The 21,128-nt window shown below is 49.7% G+C and overlaps 1 protein-coding gene across 1 annotated transcript in view; it reads left to right on the forward strand.

The window, feature by feature from the left end:
* The first annotated feature begins 465 nt into the window (after positions 1-465).
* LOC141129592 (cystatin-SN-like) overlaps positions 466-21,128 on the forward strand; it is a 33,956-nt gene continuing 13,293 nt past the window's right edge. The window contains exons 1-2 of the mRNA XM_073617691.1: positions 466-777; positions 14,329-14,430. Coding sequence (XP_073473792.1) covers positions 481-777; positions 14,329-14,430 — 399 coding nt within the window. The 5' untranslated portion in view covers positions 466-480. The remainder of the gene's footprint in view (positions 778-14,328; positions 14,431-21,128) is intronic.

The following is a 21,128-nucleotide window of genomic DNA, read 5'->3' on the forward strand; positions in this document are numbered from 1 at the left end:
TCAAAGTGTTACATCATTACATAGTTACATATAGTTACATATTGTTACATATAGTTACATATTGTTACATATAGTTACGTATTGTTACATATAGTTACATAGTAGGCGAGGTTGACAGAAGATAACAAGTCCATCCAGTCACATTGTAGCCAAGTGTCATTTCTTCAGTGTTACTCCATCTTCCCATCTCACACGTTCCCGGCTTTGGGTTCTGCAGTTGTGAACTGGCTCAGAAGTCGCAAGGAAAATCTTTGCCAGCACGTTTTAATGGACGCTGCTTCCTTGTTGATCCATGGTGTGCTGGCAAAGATTTTCCTTATTTCTTCCGTGTTGTCACATGAAAAGAATAAAAATATTTACACAAATGTGAGGGGTGTACTCACTTTTGTCAGATACTGTATCTGTGTTCAGATTGCCAGCTCGATTAACCTGCCCTCCTGATCTCTGGTGCCTGCCAAGGTGACGTGGCACGGCACGTGAATGGCTCGTGGTCAGAGACGATGTATCCTGGGAGGAGATCAGGTCTTATATACCCTCCTCTGTCGGAGAGTGGTGGTGATAGTGGAAACCATCATGGCTGGTCTTGGAGCTCTTATCATCTTCTTGCTGTGGGCTCCCGTGTCTCTCAGTGAGGTTATAGGAGGAGGTTGGAGACCTGCTGACAAAAATAGTAAGGTTGTGCAAGACATAGCAGATTTCTGTGTCTCTGAGTTCAACAGGAAGAGCTATGATTACCACCTATTCAAGATGATTTCCTTCGAAGACGCTTATCAGCAGGTAATGTGTTTGTCACACGGGGGGGGGGGGGGTCTTTATCGGTGGAATCACCCGCAGGAGCTGACTGGGGACGCTCTCCCTCTCAATAGAGACTATGTTACTCCCATGGCGGTCCGAGTAAGATCCACTATGAATGCAAACAAAAATACATTGCCTTTTTGTAAAAAAAAAACCCCATAATGTTGGGGGGGGTCAGGGCCCCCTCTGCCCCCCTAGGGACGCAATTGGTCTTTATATGTGTGTAGTGTATTATTAGGGGGGGCAATACTCAAGGTTAAGGGGCCCGTAACTATATTCTCTCCCAATACTTGTTAAACATACCAAGTATCAACTGTAACAAATCAAGAGGTTTTACTAAAAAAAAAAAATTACAACATTTCTGACTTGTTCTTTTCTGAAAACATCAATATTGCAAAAAAAAAAAACTGCTCAACTCTCCCCCTTGGGGGTTACCAAATTTCCCTTGCCTGTACTGTGCTGGCAGATCTCACTATCAGTTTTTAATTAGATATGTACACTGTCCACCCCACTAAAGGGTTACGGACATCAAGGCCTGCAATACAATGTTACATTTTGTTATATTTTGTGGGTTTTTTCTGTCAAATGATCCAAATTTTTAAAGTTTATTTTAAAGGGTTGCATTAAAATAGTAAACGTGATCCAGTTAGATACAGTATCTGACAAAAGTAAGTACACCCCTCAGTGACATTTGTGTAAATCTTTTCTTCTATCTTTTCATGTGACAACACTGAAGAAATGACACTTGTCTACAATGTAAAGTAGTGAGTGTACAGCTTGTATAACAGTGTAAATTTACTGTCCCCTCAAAATAACTCAACACACAGCCATTAATGTCTAAACCGCTGGCAACAAAAGTCAGTACACCCCTAAGTGAAAATCTCCAAATTGGGCCCAAAGTGTCAATGTTTCGTGTGGCCACCATTATTTTCCAGCACTGCCTTAACCCTCTTGGACATGGAGGTCACCAGAGCTTCACGGGTTGTCACTGGACTCCTCTTCCCCTCCTCCATGATGACATCACAGAGCTGGTGGATGTTAGAGACCTTGCGCTCCTCCACCTTCCGTTTGAGGATGTCCCACAGATGATCAATAGGGTTTAGGTCTGGAGACATGCTTGGCCAGTCCATCACCTTTACCCTCAGCTTCTTTAGCAAGGCAGTGGTGGTCTTGGAGGTGTGTTTGGGGTGGTTATCATGTTGGAATACTGCCCTGCGGTCCAGTCTCTGAAGGGAGGGGATCATGCTCCGCTTCAGTAGGTCACAGTACATGTTGGCATTCATGGTTCCCTCAATGATCTGTAGCCCCCCAGTGCCGGCAGCACTCATGCAGCCCCAGACCATGACACCCCCACCACCATGCTTGACTGTAGACAAGACACACTTGTCTTTGTCCTCCTCACCTGGTTGCCCCCACACACGCTTGTCACCATCTGAACCAAATACGTTTATCTTGGTCTCATCAGACCACAGGACATGGTTCCAGTAATCCATGTCCTTAGTCTGCTTGTCTTCAGCAAACTGTTTGTGGACTTTCTTGTCCATCATCTTTAGAAGAGGCTTCCTTCTGGGATGACAGCCATGCAGACCAATTTGATGCAGTGTGCGGCGTATGGTCTGAGCACTGACAGGCTGGCCCCCCACCCCTACAACCTCTGCAGCAATGCTGGCAGCACTCATACGTCTATTTCCCAAACACAACCTCTGGATATGACGCTGATCACGTGACCTCAACTTCTTTGGTGGACCATGGCGAGGCCTGTTCTGAGGGGAACCTGTCCTGTTATACTGCTGTATGGTCTTGGCCACCGTGCTGCAGATCAGTTTCAGGGTCTTGGCAATCTTCTTATAGCCTAGGCCATCTTTATGTAGAGCAACAATTCTTTTTTTCAGATCCTCAGAGAGTTCTTTGCCATGAGGTGCCATGTTGTACTTCCAGTGACCAGTATGAGAGAGTGAGAGCGATAACACCAAATTTAACACACCTGCTCCCCATTCACACCTGAGACCTTGTAACACTAACGAGTCACATGACACCGGGGAGGGAAAATGGCTAATTGGGCCCAATTTGGAGATTTTCACTTAGGGGTGTCCTGACTTTTGTTGCCAGCGGTTTAGACATTAATGGCTGTGTGTTGAGTTATTTTGAGGGGACAGTAAATTTACACTGTTATACAAGCTGTACACTCGCTACTTTACATTGTAGACAAGTGTCATTTCTTCAGTGTTGTCACATGAAAAGATAGAAGAAAAGATTTACACAAATGTCACTGAGGGGTGTACTTACTTTTGTCAGATACTGTACATAATAAATATATCATATATAAAGTACAATAGAACAAAACCTTTGTAACTTTTTTATGATAACAAGCAATACAAAGCTTTATAGAGTGGTATTGTTTTCCAAAATACTTTAATATATATCTATACACTATATTACCTAAAGTATTGGTCCCCCCCCTTTACACACACATGATCTTTAATGACACCCCAGTCTTAGTCCGGAGGGTTCAATATTGAGTTGGCTCCGCCCTTTGCAGCTATAACAGCTTCAACTCTTCTGGGAAGGCCGTCCACAAGGTTTAGGAGGGTGTCTATGGGAATGTTTGACCATTCTTCCAGAAGAGCATTTGTGAGGTCAGGCACTGATGTTGACGGAGAAGGTCTGCTTTGTAGTCTCCATGCTATTTCATCCCAAAGGTGTTCTATCGGGTTGAGGTCAGGACTCTGTGCAGGTCAGTCAAGTTCCTCCACCCCAAACTCGCTCATCTATGTCTTTATGGACCTTGCTTTGTACACTGGTGGGCAGTCATGTTGGAACATGAAGGGACCGTCCTCAAACTGTTCCCACAAAGTTGGGATCATCAAATTGTCCAAATTATCTTGGTATGCTGACGCCTTAAGAGTTCCCTTCACTGGAACTAAGGGGCCAAGACCAACCCTTGAAAAACAACCCCCCCCACCCCACCATAATCCCTCCTCCACCTAATGATTTGTACCAGCGCACAAAGCAAGGTCCATAAAGACATGGATGAGCGAGTTTGGGGTGGAGGATCTTGACTGGCCTGGACAGAGTCCTGACCTCAACCCGATAGAACACCTTTGGGATGAATTAGAGCGGAGACTGCAAGCCAGGCCTTCTCATCCAACATCAGTGCCTGACCTCACAAATGCTCTTCTGGAAGAATGGTCAAACATTCCCATAGACACCCTCCTAAACCTTGTGGACAAGGAGAGCACAGGTCTAGCAACATGTAACTGGGCGAAGCACTCAGAGACTCATACAAGTACTGGTAGGACACAGAGAACAGACTGGAAGTACTCAGGAAATGTATGAGACCCTCGCAGCGGTGGGGAACTGCATTCACTAGGCTGAAGGTAACATAGTGGGAGTGGAGGAAATGACACAGGAGAAACACAGGCTGACAGTGCACAGATACTGATAATCCTCTGAAATTCCCTGCCCCAGTATGTCCGATAAGCCCCTAACCTGTCCACCTTCAGGACTTCTCCAGAGCCTCTCCCATCCTCTGGAACCCCCTGCCCCAGTATGTCCGATAAGCCCCTAACCTGTCCACCTTCAGGACTTCTCCAGAGCCTCTCCCATCCTCTGGAACCCCCTGCCCCAGTATATCCGATAAGCCCCTAACCTGTCCACCTTCAGGACTTCTCCAGAGCCTCTCCCATCCTCTGGAACCCCCTGCCCCAGTATGTCCGATAAGCCCCTAACCTGTCCACCTTCAGGACTTCTCCAGAGCCTCTCCCATCCTCTGGAACCCCCTGCCCCAGTATATCCGATAAGCCCCTAACCTGTCCACCTTCAGGACTTCTCCAGAGCCTCTCCCATCCTCTGGAACCCCCTGCCCCAGTATGTCCGATCAGCCCCTAACCTGTCCACCTTCAGGACTTCTCCAGAGCCTCTCCCATCCTCTGGAACCCCCTGCCCCAGTATGTCCGATCAGCCCCTAACCTGTCCACCTTCAGGACTTCTCCAGAGCCTCTCCCATCCTCTGGAACCCCCTGCCCCAGTATGTCCGATCAGCCCCTAACCTGTCCACCTTCAGGACTTCTCCAGAGCCTCTCCCATCCTCTGGAACCCCCTGCCCCAGTATATCCGATCAGCCCCTAACCTGTCCACCTTCAGGACTTCTCCAGAGCCTCTCCCATCCTCTGGAACCCCCTGCCCCAGTATATCCGATCAGCCCCTAACCTGTCCACCTTCAGGACTTCTCCAGAGCCTCTCCCATCCTCTGGAACCCCCTGCCCCAGTATATCCGATAAGCCCCTAACCTGTCCACCTTCAGGACTTCTCCAGAGCCTCTCCCATCCTCTGGAACCCCCTGCCCCAGTATGTCCGATCAGCCCCTAACCTGTCCACCTTCAGGACTTCTCCAGAGCCTCTCCCATCCTCTGGAACCCCCTGCCCCAGTATATCCGATAAGCCCCTAACCTGTCCACCTTCAGGACTTCTCCAGAGCCTCTCCCATCCTTTGGAACCCCCTGCCCCAGTATGTCCGATCAGCCCCTAACCTGTCCACCTTCAGGACTTCTCCAGAGCCTCTCCCATCCTCTGGAACCCCCTGCCCCAGTATGTCCGATCAGCCCCTAACCTGTCCACCTTCAGGACTTCTCCAGAGCCTCTCCCATCCTCTGGAACCCCCTGCCCCAGTATGTCCGATCAGCCCCTAACCTGTCCACCTTCAGGACTTCTCCAGAGCCTCTCCCATCCTCTGGAACCCCCTGCCCCAGTATGTCCGATCAGCCCCTAACCTGTCCACCTTCAGGACTTCTCCAGAGCCTCTCCCATCCTCTGGAACCCCCTGCCCCAGTATGTCCGATCAGCCCCTAACCTGTCCACCTTCAGGACTTCTCCAGAGCCTCTCCCATCCTCTGGAACCCCCTGCCCCAGTATGTCCGATCAGCCCCTAACCTGTCCACCTTCAGGACTTCTCCAGAGCCTCTCCCATCCTCTGGAACCCCCTGCCCCAGTATATCCGATCAGCCCCTAACCTGTCCACCTTCAGGACTTCTCCAGAGCCTCTCCCATCCTCTGGAACCCCCTGCCCCAGTATATCCGATCAGCCCCTAACCTGTCCACCTTCAGGACTTCTCCAGAGCCTCTCCCATCCTCTGGAACCCCCTGCCCCAGTATATCCGATCAGCCCCTAACCTGTCCACCTTCAGGACTTCTCCAGAGCCTCTCCCATCCTCTGGAACCCCCTGCCCCAGTATGTCCGATCAGCCCCTAACCTGTCCACCTTCAGGACTTCTCCAGAGCCTCTCCCATCCTCTGGAACCCCCTGCCCCAGTATGTCCGATCAGCCCCTAACCTGTCCACCTTCAGGACTTCTCCAGAGCCTCTCCCATCCTCTGGAACCCCCTGCCCCAGTATGTCCGATCAGCCCCTAACCTGTCCACCTTCAGGACTTCTCCAGAGCCTCTCCCATCCTCTGGAACCCCCTGCCCCAGTATATCCGATCAGCCCCTAACCTGTCCACCTTCAGGACTTCTCCAGAGCCTCTCCCATCCTCTGGAACCCCCTGCCCCAGTATATCCGATCAGCCCCTAACCTGTCCACCTTCAGGACTTCTCCAGAGCCTCTCCCATCCTCTGGAACCCCCTGCCCCAGTATATCCGATCAGCCCCTAACCTGTCCACCTTCAGGACTTCTCCAGAGCCTCTCCCATCCTCTGGAACCCCCTGCCCCAGTATGTCCGATCAGCCCCTAACCTGTCCACCTTCAGGACTTCTCCAGAGCCTCTCCCATCCTCTGGAACTCCCTGACTCAGTATATCCGATCAGCCCCTAACCTGTCCACCTTCAGGACTTCTCCAGAGCCTCTCCCATCCTCTGGAACCCCCTGCCCCAGTATGTCCGATCAGCCCCTAACCTGTCCACCTTCAGGACTTCTCCAGAGCCTCTCCCATCCTCTGGAACCCCCTGCCCCAGTATGTCCGATCAGCCCCTAACCTGTCCACCTTCAGGACTTCTCCAGAGCCTCTCCCATCCTCTGGAACCCCCTGCCCCAGTATGTCCGATAAGCCCCTAACCTGTCCACCTTCAGGACTTCTCCAGAGCCTCTCCCATCCTCTGGAACCCCCTGCCCCAGTATATCCGATAAGCCCCTAACCTGTCCACCTTCAGGACTTCTCCAGAGCCTCTCCCATCCTCTGGAACCCCCTGCCCCAGTATGTCCGATAAGCCCCTAACCTGTCCACCTTCAGGACTTCTCCAGAGCCTCTCCCATCCTCTGGAACCCCCTGCCCCAGTATATCCGATAAGCCCCTAACCTGTCCACCTTCAGGACTTCTCCAGAGCCTCTCCCATCCTCTGGAACCCCCTGCCCCAGTATGTCCGATCAGCCCCTAACCTGTCCACCTTCAGGACTTCTCCAGAGCCTCTCCCATCCTCTGGAACCCCCTGCCCCAGTATGTCCGATCAGCCCCTAACCTGTCCACCTTCAGGACTTCTCCAGAGCCTCTCCCATCCTCTGGAACCCCCTGCCCCAGTATGTCCGATCAGCCCCTAACCTGTCCACCTTCAGGACTTCTCCAGAGCCTCTCCCATCCTCTGGAACCCCCTGCCCCAGTATATCCGATCAGCCCCTAACCTGTCCACCTTCAGGACTTCTCCAGAGCCTCTCCCATCCTCTGGAACCCCCTGCCCCAGTATATCCGATCAGCCCCTAACCTGTCCACCTTCAGGACTTCTCCAGAGCCTCTCCCATCCTCTGGAACCCCCTGCCCCAGTATATCCGATAAGCCCCTAACCTGTCCACCTTCAGGACTTCTCCAGAGCCTCTCCCATCCTCTGGAACCCCCTGCCCCAGTATGTCCGATCAGCCCCTAACCTGTCCACCTTCAGGACTTCTCCAGAGCCTCTCCCATCCTCTGGAACCCCCTGCCCCAGTATATCCGATAAGCCCCTAACCTGTCCACCTTCAGGACTTCTCCAGAGCCTCTCCCATCCTTTGGAACCCCCTGCCCCAGTATGTCCGATCAGCCCCTAACCTGTCCACCTTCAGGACTTCTCCAGAGCCTCTCCCATCCTCTGGAACCCCCTGCCCCAGTATGTCCGATCAGCCCCTAACCTGTCCACCTTCAGGACTTCTCCAGAGCCTCTCCCATCCTCTGGAACCCCCTGCCCCAGTATGTCCGATCAGCCCCTAACCTGTCCACCTTCAGGACTTCTCCAGAGCCTCTCCCATCCTCTGGAACCCCCTGCCCCAGTATGTCCGATCAGCCCCTAACCTGTCCACCTTCAGGACTTCTCCAGAGCCTCTCCCATCCTCTGGAACCCCCTGCCCCAGTATGTCCGATCAGCCCCTAACCTGTCCACCTTCAGGACTTCTCCAGAGCCTCTCCCATCCTCTGGAACCCCCTGCCCCAGTATGTCCGATCAGCCCCTAACCTGTCCACCTTCAGGACTTCTCCAGAGCCTCTCCCATCCTCTGGAACCCCCTGCCCCAGTATATCCGATCAGCCCCTAACCTGTCCACCTTCAGGACTTCTCCAGAGCCTCTCCCATCCTCTGGAACCCCCTGCCCCAGTATATCCGATCAGCCCCTAACCTGTCCACCTTCAGGACTTCTCCAGAGCCTCTCCCATCCTCTGGAACCCCCTGCCCCAGTATATCCGATCAGCCCCTAACCTGTCCACCTTCAGGACTTCTCCAGAGCCTCTCCCATCCTCTGGAACCCCCTGCCCCAGTATGTCCGATCAGCCCCTAACCTGTCCACCTTCAGGACTTCTCCAGAGCCTCTCCCATCCTCTGGAACCCCCTGCCCCAGTATGTCCGATCAGCCCCTAACCTGTCCACCTTCAGGACTTCTCCAGAGCCTCTCCCATCCTCTGGAACCCCCTGCCCCAGTATGTCCGATCAGCCCCTAACCTGTCCACCTTCAGGACTTCTCCAGAGCCTCTCCCATCCTCTGGAACCCCCTGCCCCAGTATATCCGATCAGCCCCTAACCTGTCCACCTTCAGGACTTCTCCAGAGCCTCTCCCATCCTCTGGAACCCCCTGCCCCAGTATATCCGATCAGCCCCTAACCTGTCCACCTTCAGGACTTCTCCAGAGCCTCTCCCATCCTCTGGAACCCCCTGCCCCAGTATATCCGATCAGCCCCTAACCTGTCCACCTTCAGGACTTCTCCAGAGCCTCTCCCATCCTCTGGAACCCCCTGCCCCAGTATGTCCGATCAGCCCCTAACCTGTCCACCTTCAGGACTTCTCCAGAGCCTCTCCCATCCTCTGGAACTCCCTGACTCAGTATATCCGATCAGCCCCTAACCTGTCCACCTTCAGGACTTCTCCAGAGCCTCTCCCATCCTCTGGAACCCCCTGCCCCAGTATGTCCGATCAGCCCCTAACCTGTCCACCTTCAGGACTTCTCCAGAGCCTCTCCCATCCTCTGGAACCCCCTGCCCCAGTATGTCCGATCAGCCCCTAACCTGTCCACCTTCAGGACTTCTCCAGAGCCTCTCCCATCCTCTGGAACCCCCTGCCCCAGTATGTCCGATCAGCCCCTAACCTGTCCACCTTCAGGACTTCTCCAGAGCCTCTCCCATCCTCTGGAACCCCCTGCCCCAGTATGTCCGATCAGCCCCTAACCTGTCCACCTTCAGGACTTCTCCAGAGCCTCTCCCATCCTCTGGAACCCCCTGCCCCAGTATGTCCGATCAGCCCCTAACCTGTCCACCTTCAGGACTTCTCCAGAGCCTCTCCCATCCTCTGGAACCCCCTGCCCCAGTATATCCGATCAGCCCCTAACCTGTCCACCTTCAGGACTTCTCCAGAGCCTCTCCCATCCTCTGGAACCCCCTGCCCCAGTATATCCGATCAGCCCCTAACCTGTCCACCTTCAGGACTTCTCCAGAGCCTCTCCCATCCTCTGGAACCCCCTGCCCCAGTATGTCCGATCAGCCCCTAACCTGTCCACCTTCAGGACTTCTCCAGAGCCTCTCCCATCCTCTGGAACCCCCTGCCCCAGTATGTCCGATCAGCCCCTAACCTGTCCACCTTCAGGACTTCTCCAGAGCCTCTCCCATCCTCTGGAACCCCCTGCCCCAGTATATCCGATAAGCCCCTAACCTGTCCACCTTCAGGACTTCTCCAGAGCCTCTCCCATCCTCTGGAACCCCCTGCCCCAGTATGTCCGATCAGCCCCTAACCTGTCCACCTTCAGGACTTCTCCAGAGCCTCTCCCATCCTCTGGAACCCCCTGCCCCAGTATGTCCGATCAGCCCCTAACCTGTCCACCTTCAGGACTTCTCCAGAGCCTCTCCCATCCTCTGGAACCCCCTGCCCCAGTATGTCCGATCAGCCCCTAACCTGTCCACCTTCAGGACTTCTCCAGAGCCTCTCCCATCCTCTGGAACCCCCTGCCCCAGTATGTCCGATCAGCCCCTAACCTGTCCACCTTCAGGACTTCTCCAGAGCCTCTCCCATCCTCTGGAACCCCCTGCCCCAGTATGTCCGATCAGCCCCTAACCTGTCCACCTTCAGGACTTCTCCAGAGCCTCTCCCATCCTCTGGAACCCCCTGCCCCAGTATGTCCGATCAGCCCCTAACCTGTCCACCTTCAGGACTTCTCCAGAGCCTCTCCCATCCTCTGGAACCCCCTGCCCCAGTATATCCGATCAGCCCCTAACCTGTCCACCTTCAGGACTTCTCCAGAGCCTCTCCCATCCTCTGGAACCCCCTGCCCCAGTATATCCGATCAGCCCCTAACCTGTCCACCTTCAGGACTTCTCCAGAGCCTCTCCCATCCTCTGGAACCCCCTGCCCCAGTATATCCGATCAGCCCCTAACCTGTCCACCTTCAGGACTTCTCCAGAGCCTCTCCCATCCTCTGGAACCCCCTGCCCCAGTATGTCCGATCAGCCCCTAACCTGTCCACCTTCAGGACTTCTCCAGAGCCTCTCCCATCCTCTGGAACTCCCTGACTCAGTATATCTGATCAGCCCCTAACCTGTCCACCTTCAGGACTTCTCCAGAGCCTCTCCCATCCTCTGGAACCCCCTGCCCCAGTATGTCCGATCAGCCCCTAACCTGTCCACCTTCAGGACTTCTCCAGAGCCTCTCCCATCCTCTGGAACCCCCTGCCCCAGTATGTCCGATCAGCCCCTAACCTGTCCACCTTTAGGAGATCCCTGAAAACTCATTTATTCAGGGAAGCCTATCCCACACCCACATAACTGTCCCCGAGCCACCTCCATCAAATCATTCTTTGCATCTATTACCTTTTGTACCACCACCCCCCCCTTTAGAATGTAATCTCTACGAGCAGGGCCCTCCTGTACCTTCTGTATTGTACTGTAATTGTGTCGTCCCCCTTAAACATTGTAAAGTGCTGCGTAAACTGTTGGCGCTATATAAATCATGTATAATAATAAATAATAATAATAAGAGAACAAAAATGAGGAAAATCTTGTGAGCCACAATAATCCAATGCTCAATGTGCATAAATGTGAAACGTGAAACTCAGAAAATGAAACATAAAGAAATGTATATAAATATATATAATTATCTAGCCGCAAACGCAGTTCACGCATTCATAATCGTGCAAAGGTTTAGATAAGAAATGTTTGCGCTGCGCTTGATAATCTAATAAAAAATGGTGTCAAAGATCACTAATATATAAATATCGAATAAACAAATGAATACAACTTAAGAACTTCCTATATATAGTGTGCACATTGACTTCTATATTGTGTTTACATATCAAACAATTAAAGTGCAATGTGCATGTACAATAATGCCAAAGCAAACTTAATCAAGTGATGTATCAGACAACATGCAATATCTCGCATCTAGTGCAGCATGCAAAAAATCAAATAACATAAAAATGAAATCGCATAAAAGTGCTCAGTGCTTCTTAAACGCAGTCAATATAATCTGCGCTTAGTGATCTCCATATTTTAGTGTCCATAAAATGTCCAAATCAAAAGTGCATCTGTGTTCAGCGAAGTCCAAAACATCCAATGCAATGAATTCGAGTGCTGCAAACAACCGTGATGTATTCTGGTAACCCCCCCCAAAGTGATTGCGCTCACCTCAGAGCGTGTGACACAGTGGCTAGCTATGTCAAATCACGCTTGGTAGCCACTCAATGAAGAGAGACTACATAGTGTAATACTATCAAACACTATTTATTAAAATTTTATTAAAATATAAAGTCACAGGGCCCCTGTGTTGAACACGCGTAGGGGAGGGGCCAGGACGGATGAAAAAGCACACAGCTGAGCTGGGAGAAAATACATACCCTGCGGCATACTAACTAGTGGTTTTATACAGCGTTTTATTGTCTGGTGCACAGCAGCACCAGGAGAATGTGAGTACCCCTCTGTGGGAAGTGACTTTATATTTTAATAAATAGTGTTTGATAGTATTACACTATGTAGTCTCTCTTCATTTTATGATTGGATGTCTATGGAGCCTTATCAACCCAGAGTGAGTGGAGATCGCATCTATTATACCTTGCAGAGCCCATTGAGTGGCTACCAAGCGTGATTTGACATAGCTAGCCACTGTGTCACACGCTCTGAGGTGAGCGCAATCACTTTGGGGGGGGTTACCAGAATACATCACGGTTGTTTGCAGCACTCGAATTCATTGCATTGGATGTTTTGGACTTCGCTGGACACAGATGCACTTTTGATTTGGACATTTTATGGACACTAAAATATGGAGATCACTAAGCGCAGATTTTATTGACTGCGTTTAAGAAGCACTGAGCACTTTTATGCGATTTCATTTTTATGTTATTTGGTTTTTTGCATGCTGCACTAGATGTGAGATATTGCATGTTGTCTGATACATCACTTGATTAAGTTTGCTTTGGCGTTATTGTACATGCACATTGCACTTTAATTGTTTGATATGTAAACACAATATAGAAGTCAATGTGCACACTATATATAGGAAGTTCTTAAGTTGTATTCATTTGTTTATTCGATATTTATATATTAGTGATCTTTGACACCATTTTTTATTAGATTATCAAGCGCAGCGCAAACATTTCTTATCCAATAATAATAAGAGACCTCCTCACAGGGGGGCTCTAACAGGGACCTGATGTAAGTAGGGACTCTGATGGGGACCTGATGTAAGTAGGGACTCTGATGGGGACCTGATGTAAGGAGGGACACTGATGGGGACCTGATGTAAGGAGGGACACTGATGGGGACCTGATGTAAGGAGGAACTGTAATGGGGACCTGATGTAAGGGGAACGTCCATGAGAACTTGATGTAAGGTGGGACATTGATAGGGAACCTGATGTAAGGGGGATCTAATAGGAACCTAATCCAAGGAGGGACTCTGATGGAGACCTGATGTAAGGAGGAACTGTAATGGGGACCTGATGTAAGGGGAACGTCCATGAGAACTTGATGTAAGGTGGGACATTGATAGGGAACCTGATGTAAGGGGGATCTAATAGGAACCTAATCCAAGGAGGGACTCTGATGGAGACCTGATGTAAGGAGGGACTCTGATGGGGACCTGATGTAAAGGGTGCTCCAATGGAGACCTGATGTAAGGAGGGACACTGATGGGGACCTGATGTAAGGAGGAACTGTAATGGGGACCTGATGTAAGGGGAACGTCCATGAGAACTTGATGTAAGGTGGGACATTGATAGGGAACCTGATGTAAGGGGGATCTAATAGGAACCTAATCCAAGGAGGGACTCTGATGGAGACCTGATGTAAGGAGGGACTCTGATGGGGACCTGATGTAAAGGGTGCTCCAATGGAGACCTGATGTAAGGAGTGACACTGATGGGGACCTGATGTAAGGGAGGACTCCAATGGAGACCTGGTGTAAGGAGGGACTCTGATGAGGTACCTGATGTAAAGGGAGGACTCCAATGGAGACCTGATGTAAGGAGGGACACTGATGGAGACCTGATGTAAGGAAGAACTGTGATGGGGACCTGATGTAAGGGGAACGTCTATGAGAACTTGATGTAAGGTGGGACATTGATAGGGAACCTGATGTAAGGGGGATCTAATAGGAACCTAATCCAAGGAGGGATTCTAAAGGAGACCTCATGTAAACAGGGCTCTAATGCTGAAACTGATGTAGGGGGGACTCTGATGGGAACAACTGATGTAAGAAGGGAGTCTGATGGGGATCATGATATATGGGGAAACTGTGATGGGGTCCTGATGTAAGGGGGTCTCTAACAGGGACCTGATGTAAGTAGGGACTATGATGGGGAACCTGATTTAAGAGGTGCTCTAATGGAGACCTGATGTAAGGAGGATCACTGATGGGGACCTGATGTATGGGGGGGGGGGACTCCAATGGAGACCTGATGTATGGGGGGGCTCTGATGGGGAACCTGATGTATGGGGGGGCTCTGATGAGGAACCTGATGTAAGGAAGGATTGGACAAGGGTGACTCTGAAGGGGATTTTTTTTGGCCCAGGAATATTTGTAAAAGGTGGTCCTCATACTGAACAATTTGGAGACTTCTGCCTTAGAACACTGTAATCCATCATTTTCATTGTATTTTTATACTTCTATAGGTAGTTTCTGAGATGAACTATAAGCTGACCATCGTGCTGGCACAAACAAATTGCATGAAGAACAGGAACAATCCTCCAAATTGTAAAAAGTCATCATCCAAGGTACTCGGTTCATCATCTTCTCTTCACACGTCATTCATGTAAATCTAATATACACAATTATAACACTGATAATTCTGCATCATTTGGGGGGTACTTACCTCTCCTGTAGGGTACACATCCCCACTAACCATACAATGATACACAGGACACCATTTCATAGGATATAAGAGTCATGGTGGGAAAAGGCTTTGGGCATTCCTGGAAAAACAACACTTTTGGTATAAAAAAAACTTTATTGCATATAATTTATAGCACAAATGACAGATTATCCAATTCCCAAAGCTACCTCAGGGGGGAACTATTTAAAAACAATCAAAGAAAAATCTATTTAGTCGAACCAACTGAATCAACCCCCCGCCATTCAAAGCCAAATAGAAAATTGGAATTTCTTTAAAAATCAGTTCAGTACCTAAGTTTGAACACAACTAATGTCCATTGGATAAAGTCAAACCAATTGTGTATTATTTATCTGGTATGAAGCCTATGCAAAGCATTTCTGTAATTCGCATTAGTGAAATCTGTCTCCTATGTCTCGTAACTCAGGTATGCTCCTACTGCTACAGCTCCAGCCAAAAACTGAAACACTGCTATCTTTTTTCTTATGTGTCTCTAATAATGCTGGTACGTTATTTTTACTTAACTGTCTGTAGACCTGACCACATTACAATGCTTTATTATCTCCCTCGTCTTACCCAAAATTGTGGCCCTCTGAACTTTAGTGCCCTCTTGCTAGTCTGTTTGTGACTTAAGAATTTTGCCCTGTTAACCAGCCAACCTTTATTACCTCTTGATTGCTAATTGAAGTCCGCCCACCACCCACCCCTATCAGTATATATTTAAGCTTCTCTTGGGGGAAGCATTTGCAGGGGGGACACATTTGCAACTAGGCTCTTTCCCAAAGTGGCGATTTCTACAAGTGGAAGCACTTCTGACTCTGCACTTCAGCGAAGGCACAAAACAAAAGGACACAAGATAAACACTTTGAAAAACAGCACACAGACATCAGGTCAACTTGTTTACTCCTTTAGCTCTTTTTCCTTGGAACATGCTTTCTCTACCACTGCTTTTGACAGCTCTGTCCTCCATCCTAAAAATCTCTCCTTCACCCCTCTTCTCCCCCCCCCACAGCATATATATATATATATCACCCTCACTTGTGTCCTGTCATTATTACTGCACCCACCAACTCCTGCTAATTCTAAATCCACATACACTAAAAATCTCCAAGACCCTGGGCCATGTCCCTTCATATAAATCCCACTCCCATATTACCTCCCTCACACTCTTGCTTCTCCTAACCTCTGGAGATATATCCCCAAACCCTGGGCCTCCATCATTTAACTGTACCCCATGCACCCATCACCCTGCACCCTCTGGCAGCAGCCGCCGTAATCAACACAATTTAATTCCCATTTCTATTCTTCCCAAATCCAGACTCCCTTTCTCTTGTGCCCTTTGGAACTCGCGCTCTGTCTGCAACAAGCTCACCTCTCTCCATGACCTCTTTATTGCCAACTCATTTAACCTACTCGCCATTACCGAAACCTGGCTCCACGAATCCGACACTGCATCTTCTGCTGCCCTATCCCATGGTGGTCTTCTCTGGACTCACTCCCCCAGATCCCACGGACGTAAGGGAGGAGGTGTCGGAATCCTTCTAGCCCCACATAGCACCTTTCAGGTACTTCAGCCACCTCCCTCTCTGTCACTCTCCTCTTTCGAAGCACACTGTATTCGCCTTTTCACTCCAATTTCTCTAAGGATAGCTGTGATCTACAGGCCCCCTGGACCAGTATCAACCTTTCTTGAAGACTTCTCTGCCTGGCTACCCTACTTTCTTTCTTCTGAAATCCCTACAATCATTCTCGGGGACTTCAACATCCTTATTAATACTAACACTCCTTCCACTTCCAAACTTCTCAGCCTAACATCCTCCTTTGACCTGAAGCAGTGGATACATGCTCCAACTCACTCAGAAGGCAATATCCTTGACCTCGTGTTCTCTCACCTTTGCACTCCATGCAACCTCTCTAACTATCCATCCCCTCTCTCTGATCACCACCTTATTAGTTTCACTCTCTCCCTCTCCTTTACCTCCTCTCCCTCCAACCACCTTAAAGTTACCTGCAGAAACCTACGTCATCTCAACCCTTCTCTTCTCTACTCTGCTATCAACAACCTCTACGACAAAATCTCTCCCCTATCCTGCACCAACCTAGCCACTTCTGTCTACAACGCTTCACTTCTAGCCTCACTGAACTCACTTCCCCCCCTCACTACACACAGAATCAAGCCCAGACCCCTTCAACCTTGGCAAACAGATGATACTAGAAGTCTGAAAAAACGTAGTCGTGCTCTGGAGCGCCTGTAGCGTAAGACTAAGTCCCAGAGAGATTTCTATCAATATAAATCTGCCCTCCAAAAATACAACTCCAGCCTCCTCTCTGCCAAGCAGACCTATTTTACCACTCTCATTAGCAACTTATCATCCTGTCCCCGTCAACTCTTCTCCACCTTCAACTCTCTACTTCGTCCTCCACCGCCTCTACCTGCCAACTCACTCACTGCACAGGAGATCGCCAATCACTTCAAACAGAAGATTGATACTATTCGCACGAAGATCTCTACTGTGCCGACACCCTCCACGCTTTATACTTCATGCCCACAGGCACAATCATTATTTCCCTCTTTCAACCCCACCACTACAGAGGAAGTTGCAAAGCTACTTGCTAATGTCCACCTTACCACCTGCCCTCTGGATCCTGTTCCCTCACAAATGCTTCGTTCACCCTCTGGCCCTATACTACACTCTCTAACCCACATCTTCAATCTCTCCCTCTCTTCTGGCATCTTCCCTAACTCCCTAAAACATGCACTTGTCAGACCCATACTTAAAAAGCCCTCACTGGATCCATCAAATCTTAACAACCTACGCCTCATCTCTTTGCTCCCCTTCTTATCCAAACTCCTTGAACGTCTGGTCTACAACCGACTGAGCGTCCTCCTCGCTGATAATGGCCTTCTAGATCCCCTTCAGTCTGGATTTCGTCCTCAACACTCCACAGAAACTGCTCTCCTAAAACTAACAAACGATCTACTAACGGCCAAAACCAATCGACACTATTCTGTACTCCTACTCCTGGACCTCTCTGCTGCCTTTGATACGGTTGACCACCCCCTCCTCCTCAAAAAACTACACACCTTTGGTCTCCGTGACTGTACACTTGGCTGGTTCTCTTCCTACTTATCCAACCGCACCTTTAGTGTTTCTTATAACTCTACTTCCTCCTCTCCTCTTCCTTTCTCTGTTGTGGTCCCTCAGGGTTCTGTTCTTGGACCTCTACTATTTTCAATCTACACTGCCTCCCTGGGTCAGCTGATAGCCTCCCATGGCTTCCAATACCACCTCTACGCTGATGACACCCAAATCTATTTCTCTACCCCTCAGCTCACCCTCTGTCTCCTCACGTATCACTAATTTACTATCAGATCTATCAGTCTGGATGTCACAGCACTTCCTCAAACTCAATCTATCCAAAACCAAACTTATAATTCTTCCTCCCCCATGTGCCCCTTCCCCGGATCTCTCTGTCAAAATCGATGGCACAACTATAAGCCCATCCCCACATGCCAAGGTTCTAGGTGTAGTCCTAGACTCTGAACTCTTCTTCAAGCAACACATCCAATCACTGTTCAAATCCTGCAGCCTCAACCTCCGTAACATCTCCAAAATACGCCCCTTTCTAACCAATGACACAACAAAGCTCTTAATTCACTCGCTGGTCATCTCTCGCCTTGACTACTGCAACTCCCTTCTCATTGGCTTACCACTACATAGTCTATCACCTCTTCAATCCATTATGAATGCCGCTGCCAGACTCATCCACCTTACCAATCGCTCTGTGTCTGCCACTCCTCTCTGTCAATCCCTCCACTGGCTTCCGCTCAGCCAAAGAATTAAATTCAAAATTCTAACAACTACGTACAAAGCCATACACAATTTCGCCCCCAGCTACATCACTTGCTTAGTCTCTAAATACCAACCTACTCGCTCTCTTCGTTCCTCTCAAGACCTCCTGCTCTCTAGCTCCCTCATCACCTCCTCCCATGCTCGCCTCCAGGACTTTTCCAAAGCCTCTCCAATCCTATGGAACTCCTTACCCCAATCTGTCCGCTTATCTCCTACTTTATTAGCTTTCAGAAGATCCCTGAAAACCCTTCTCTTCAGAGAAGCCTATCCTACCCACACCTAACAACTGTACTTTCTTTCTCTTTTTTTTTTCCCCATCAGCTCATCCCCACAGTTATTACCTTTTGTCTCCACTTGACCCTCCCTTCTAGATTGTAAGCTCTAACGAGCAGGGCCCTCTGATCCCTCCTGTATTGATTTGTATTGTAAGTGTACTGTCTGCCCCATGTTGTAAAGCGCTGCGCAAACTGTTGGCGCTATATAAATCCTGTATAATAATAATAATAATAATAACAATTCGGATATATATAGTGCAATCGGAAGCAAAGAATGGAATAACCAATGAAGCCGGAAGATTCCGTCACAACCCCTAGTCCTTCTCGTAGATCAATTGTTTAGGGTTGCCCAAGCTTGGTATTGATCTCAAAATGGGGGGTTCCTTGGTCCCATCACTTCCCTTCCCTCCATCTGCATACAGCTTACCATTCTTCTAGGATTGCAACCTTTTTAATGGATTGAATATATATATAGCCTTGTCATTGGGGTTTCTTCATTGTTCAATCTTCAGTGATGGGTGTAGGTCAGTGACGGGTGTAGGTCAGTGATGGGTGTAGGTCAGTGATGGGTGTGGGTCAGTGATGGGTGTGGGTCAGTGATGGGTGTAGGTCAGTGATGGGTGTAGGTCAGTGATGGGTGTAGGTCAGTGATGGGTGTGGGTCAGTGACGGGTGTAGGTCAGCGATGGGTGTAGGTCAGCGATGGGTGTGGGTCAGTGACGGGTGTGGGTCAGTGACGGGTGTAGGTCAGCGATGGGTGTAGGCCAGTGATGGGTGTGGGTCAGTGATGAGTGAAGGTCAGTGACGGGTGTAGGTCAGTGACGGGTGTGGGTCAGTGATGGGTGTAGGCCAGTAATGGGTGTGGGTCAGTGATGGATGTGGGTCAGTGATGGATGTGGGTCAGTGATGGATGTGGGTCAGTGATGGGTGTAGGTCAGTGACGGGTGTAGGTCAGCGACGGGTGTAGGTCAGTGATGGGTGTAGGTCAGTGATAGGTGTAGGCCTGTGATGGGTGTGGGTCAGTGACGGGTGTAGGTCAGCGATGGGTGTAGGTCAGCGATGGGTGTGGGTCAGTGACGGGTGTGGGTCAGTGACGGGTGTAGGTCAGCGATGGGTGTAGGCCAGTGATGGGTGTGGGTCAGTGATGGGTGAAGGTCAGTGACGGGTGTAGGTCAGTGATGGGTGTGGGTCATTGATGGGTGTAGGCCAGTAATGGGTGTGGGTCAGTGATGGATGTGGGTCAGTGATGGATGTGGGTCAGTGATGGGTGTAGGTCAGTGACGGGTGTAGGCCAGTGATGGGGGTAGGTCAGTGATGGGTGTAGGCCAGTGATGGGTGTAGGTCAGTGACGTGTGTAGGTCAGCTATGGGTGTAGGCCAGTGATGGGTGTGGGTCAGTGATTGGTGTAGGTCAGTGACGGGTGTAGGCCAGTGATGGGTGTAGGTCAGTGATGGGTGTAGGTCAGTGATGGGTGTAGGTCAGTGACGGGTGTAGGTCAGCGACGGGTGTAGGTCAGTGATGGGTGTAGGTCAGTGATAGGTGTAGGCCTGTGATGGGTGTGGGTCATTGACGGGTGTAGCTCAGCGATGGGTGTAGGCCAGTGATGGGTGTGGGTCAGTAATGGGTGTAGGTCAGTGACGGGTGTAGGCCAGTGACGGGTGTAGGTCAGTGATGGGTGTGGGTCAGTAATGGGTGTAGGTCAGTGACGGGTGTAGGCTAGTGACGGGTGTAGGTCAGTGATGGGTGTGGGTCAGTGATGGGTGTAGGTCAGTGATGGGTGTGGGTCAGTGACGGGTGTAGGCCAGTGACGGGTGTGAGTCAGTGATGGGTGTAGGTCAGTGATGGGTGTGGGTCAGTGATGGGTGTAGGTCAGTGATGGGTGTGAGTCAGTGACGGGTGTAGGTCAGCGATGGGTGTAGGTCAGTGATGGGTGTAGGCCAGTGATGGGTGTGGGTTAGTGATGGGTGTAGGTCAGTGACAACACTTTTGGTATAAAAAAAACTTTATTGCATATAATTTATAGCACAAATGACAGATTATCCAATTCCCAAAGCTACCTCAGGGGGGAACTATTTAAAAACAATCAAAGAAAAATCAATTTAGTCTAACCAACTGAATCAACCCCCGCCATTCAAAGCCAAATAGAAAATTGGAATTTCTTTAAAAATCAGTTCAGTACCTAAGTTTGAACACAACTAATGTCCATTGGATAAAGTCAAACCAATTGTGTATTATTTATCTGGTATGAAGCCTATGCAAAGCATTTTTGTAATTCAGATATATATAGTGCAATCGGAAGCAAAGAACGGAATAACCAATGAAGCCGGGAAGATTCCGTCACAACCCCTAGTCCTTCTCGTAGATCAATTGTTTAGGGTTGCCCAAGCTTGGTATTGATCTCAAAATGGGAGGTTCCTTGGTCCCATCACTTCCCTTCTCTCCATCTGCATACAG

This window comes from Aquarana catesbeiana, linkage group LG02 (genome assembly GCF_042186555.1).
Source record: "Aquarana catesbeiana isolate 2022-GZ linkage group LG02, ASM4218655v1, whole genome shotgun sequence".
Classification (NCBI taxonomy): domain Eukaryota; kingdom Metazoa; phylum Chordata; class Amphibia; order Anura; family Ranidae; genus Aquarana; species Aquarana catesbeiana.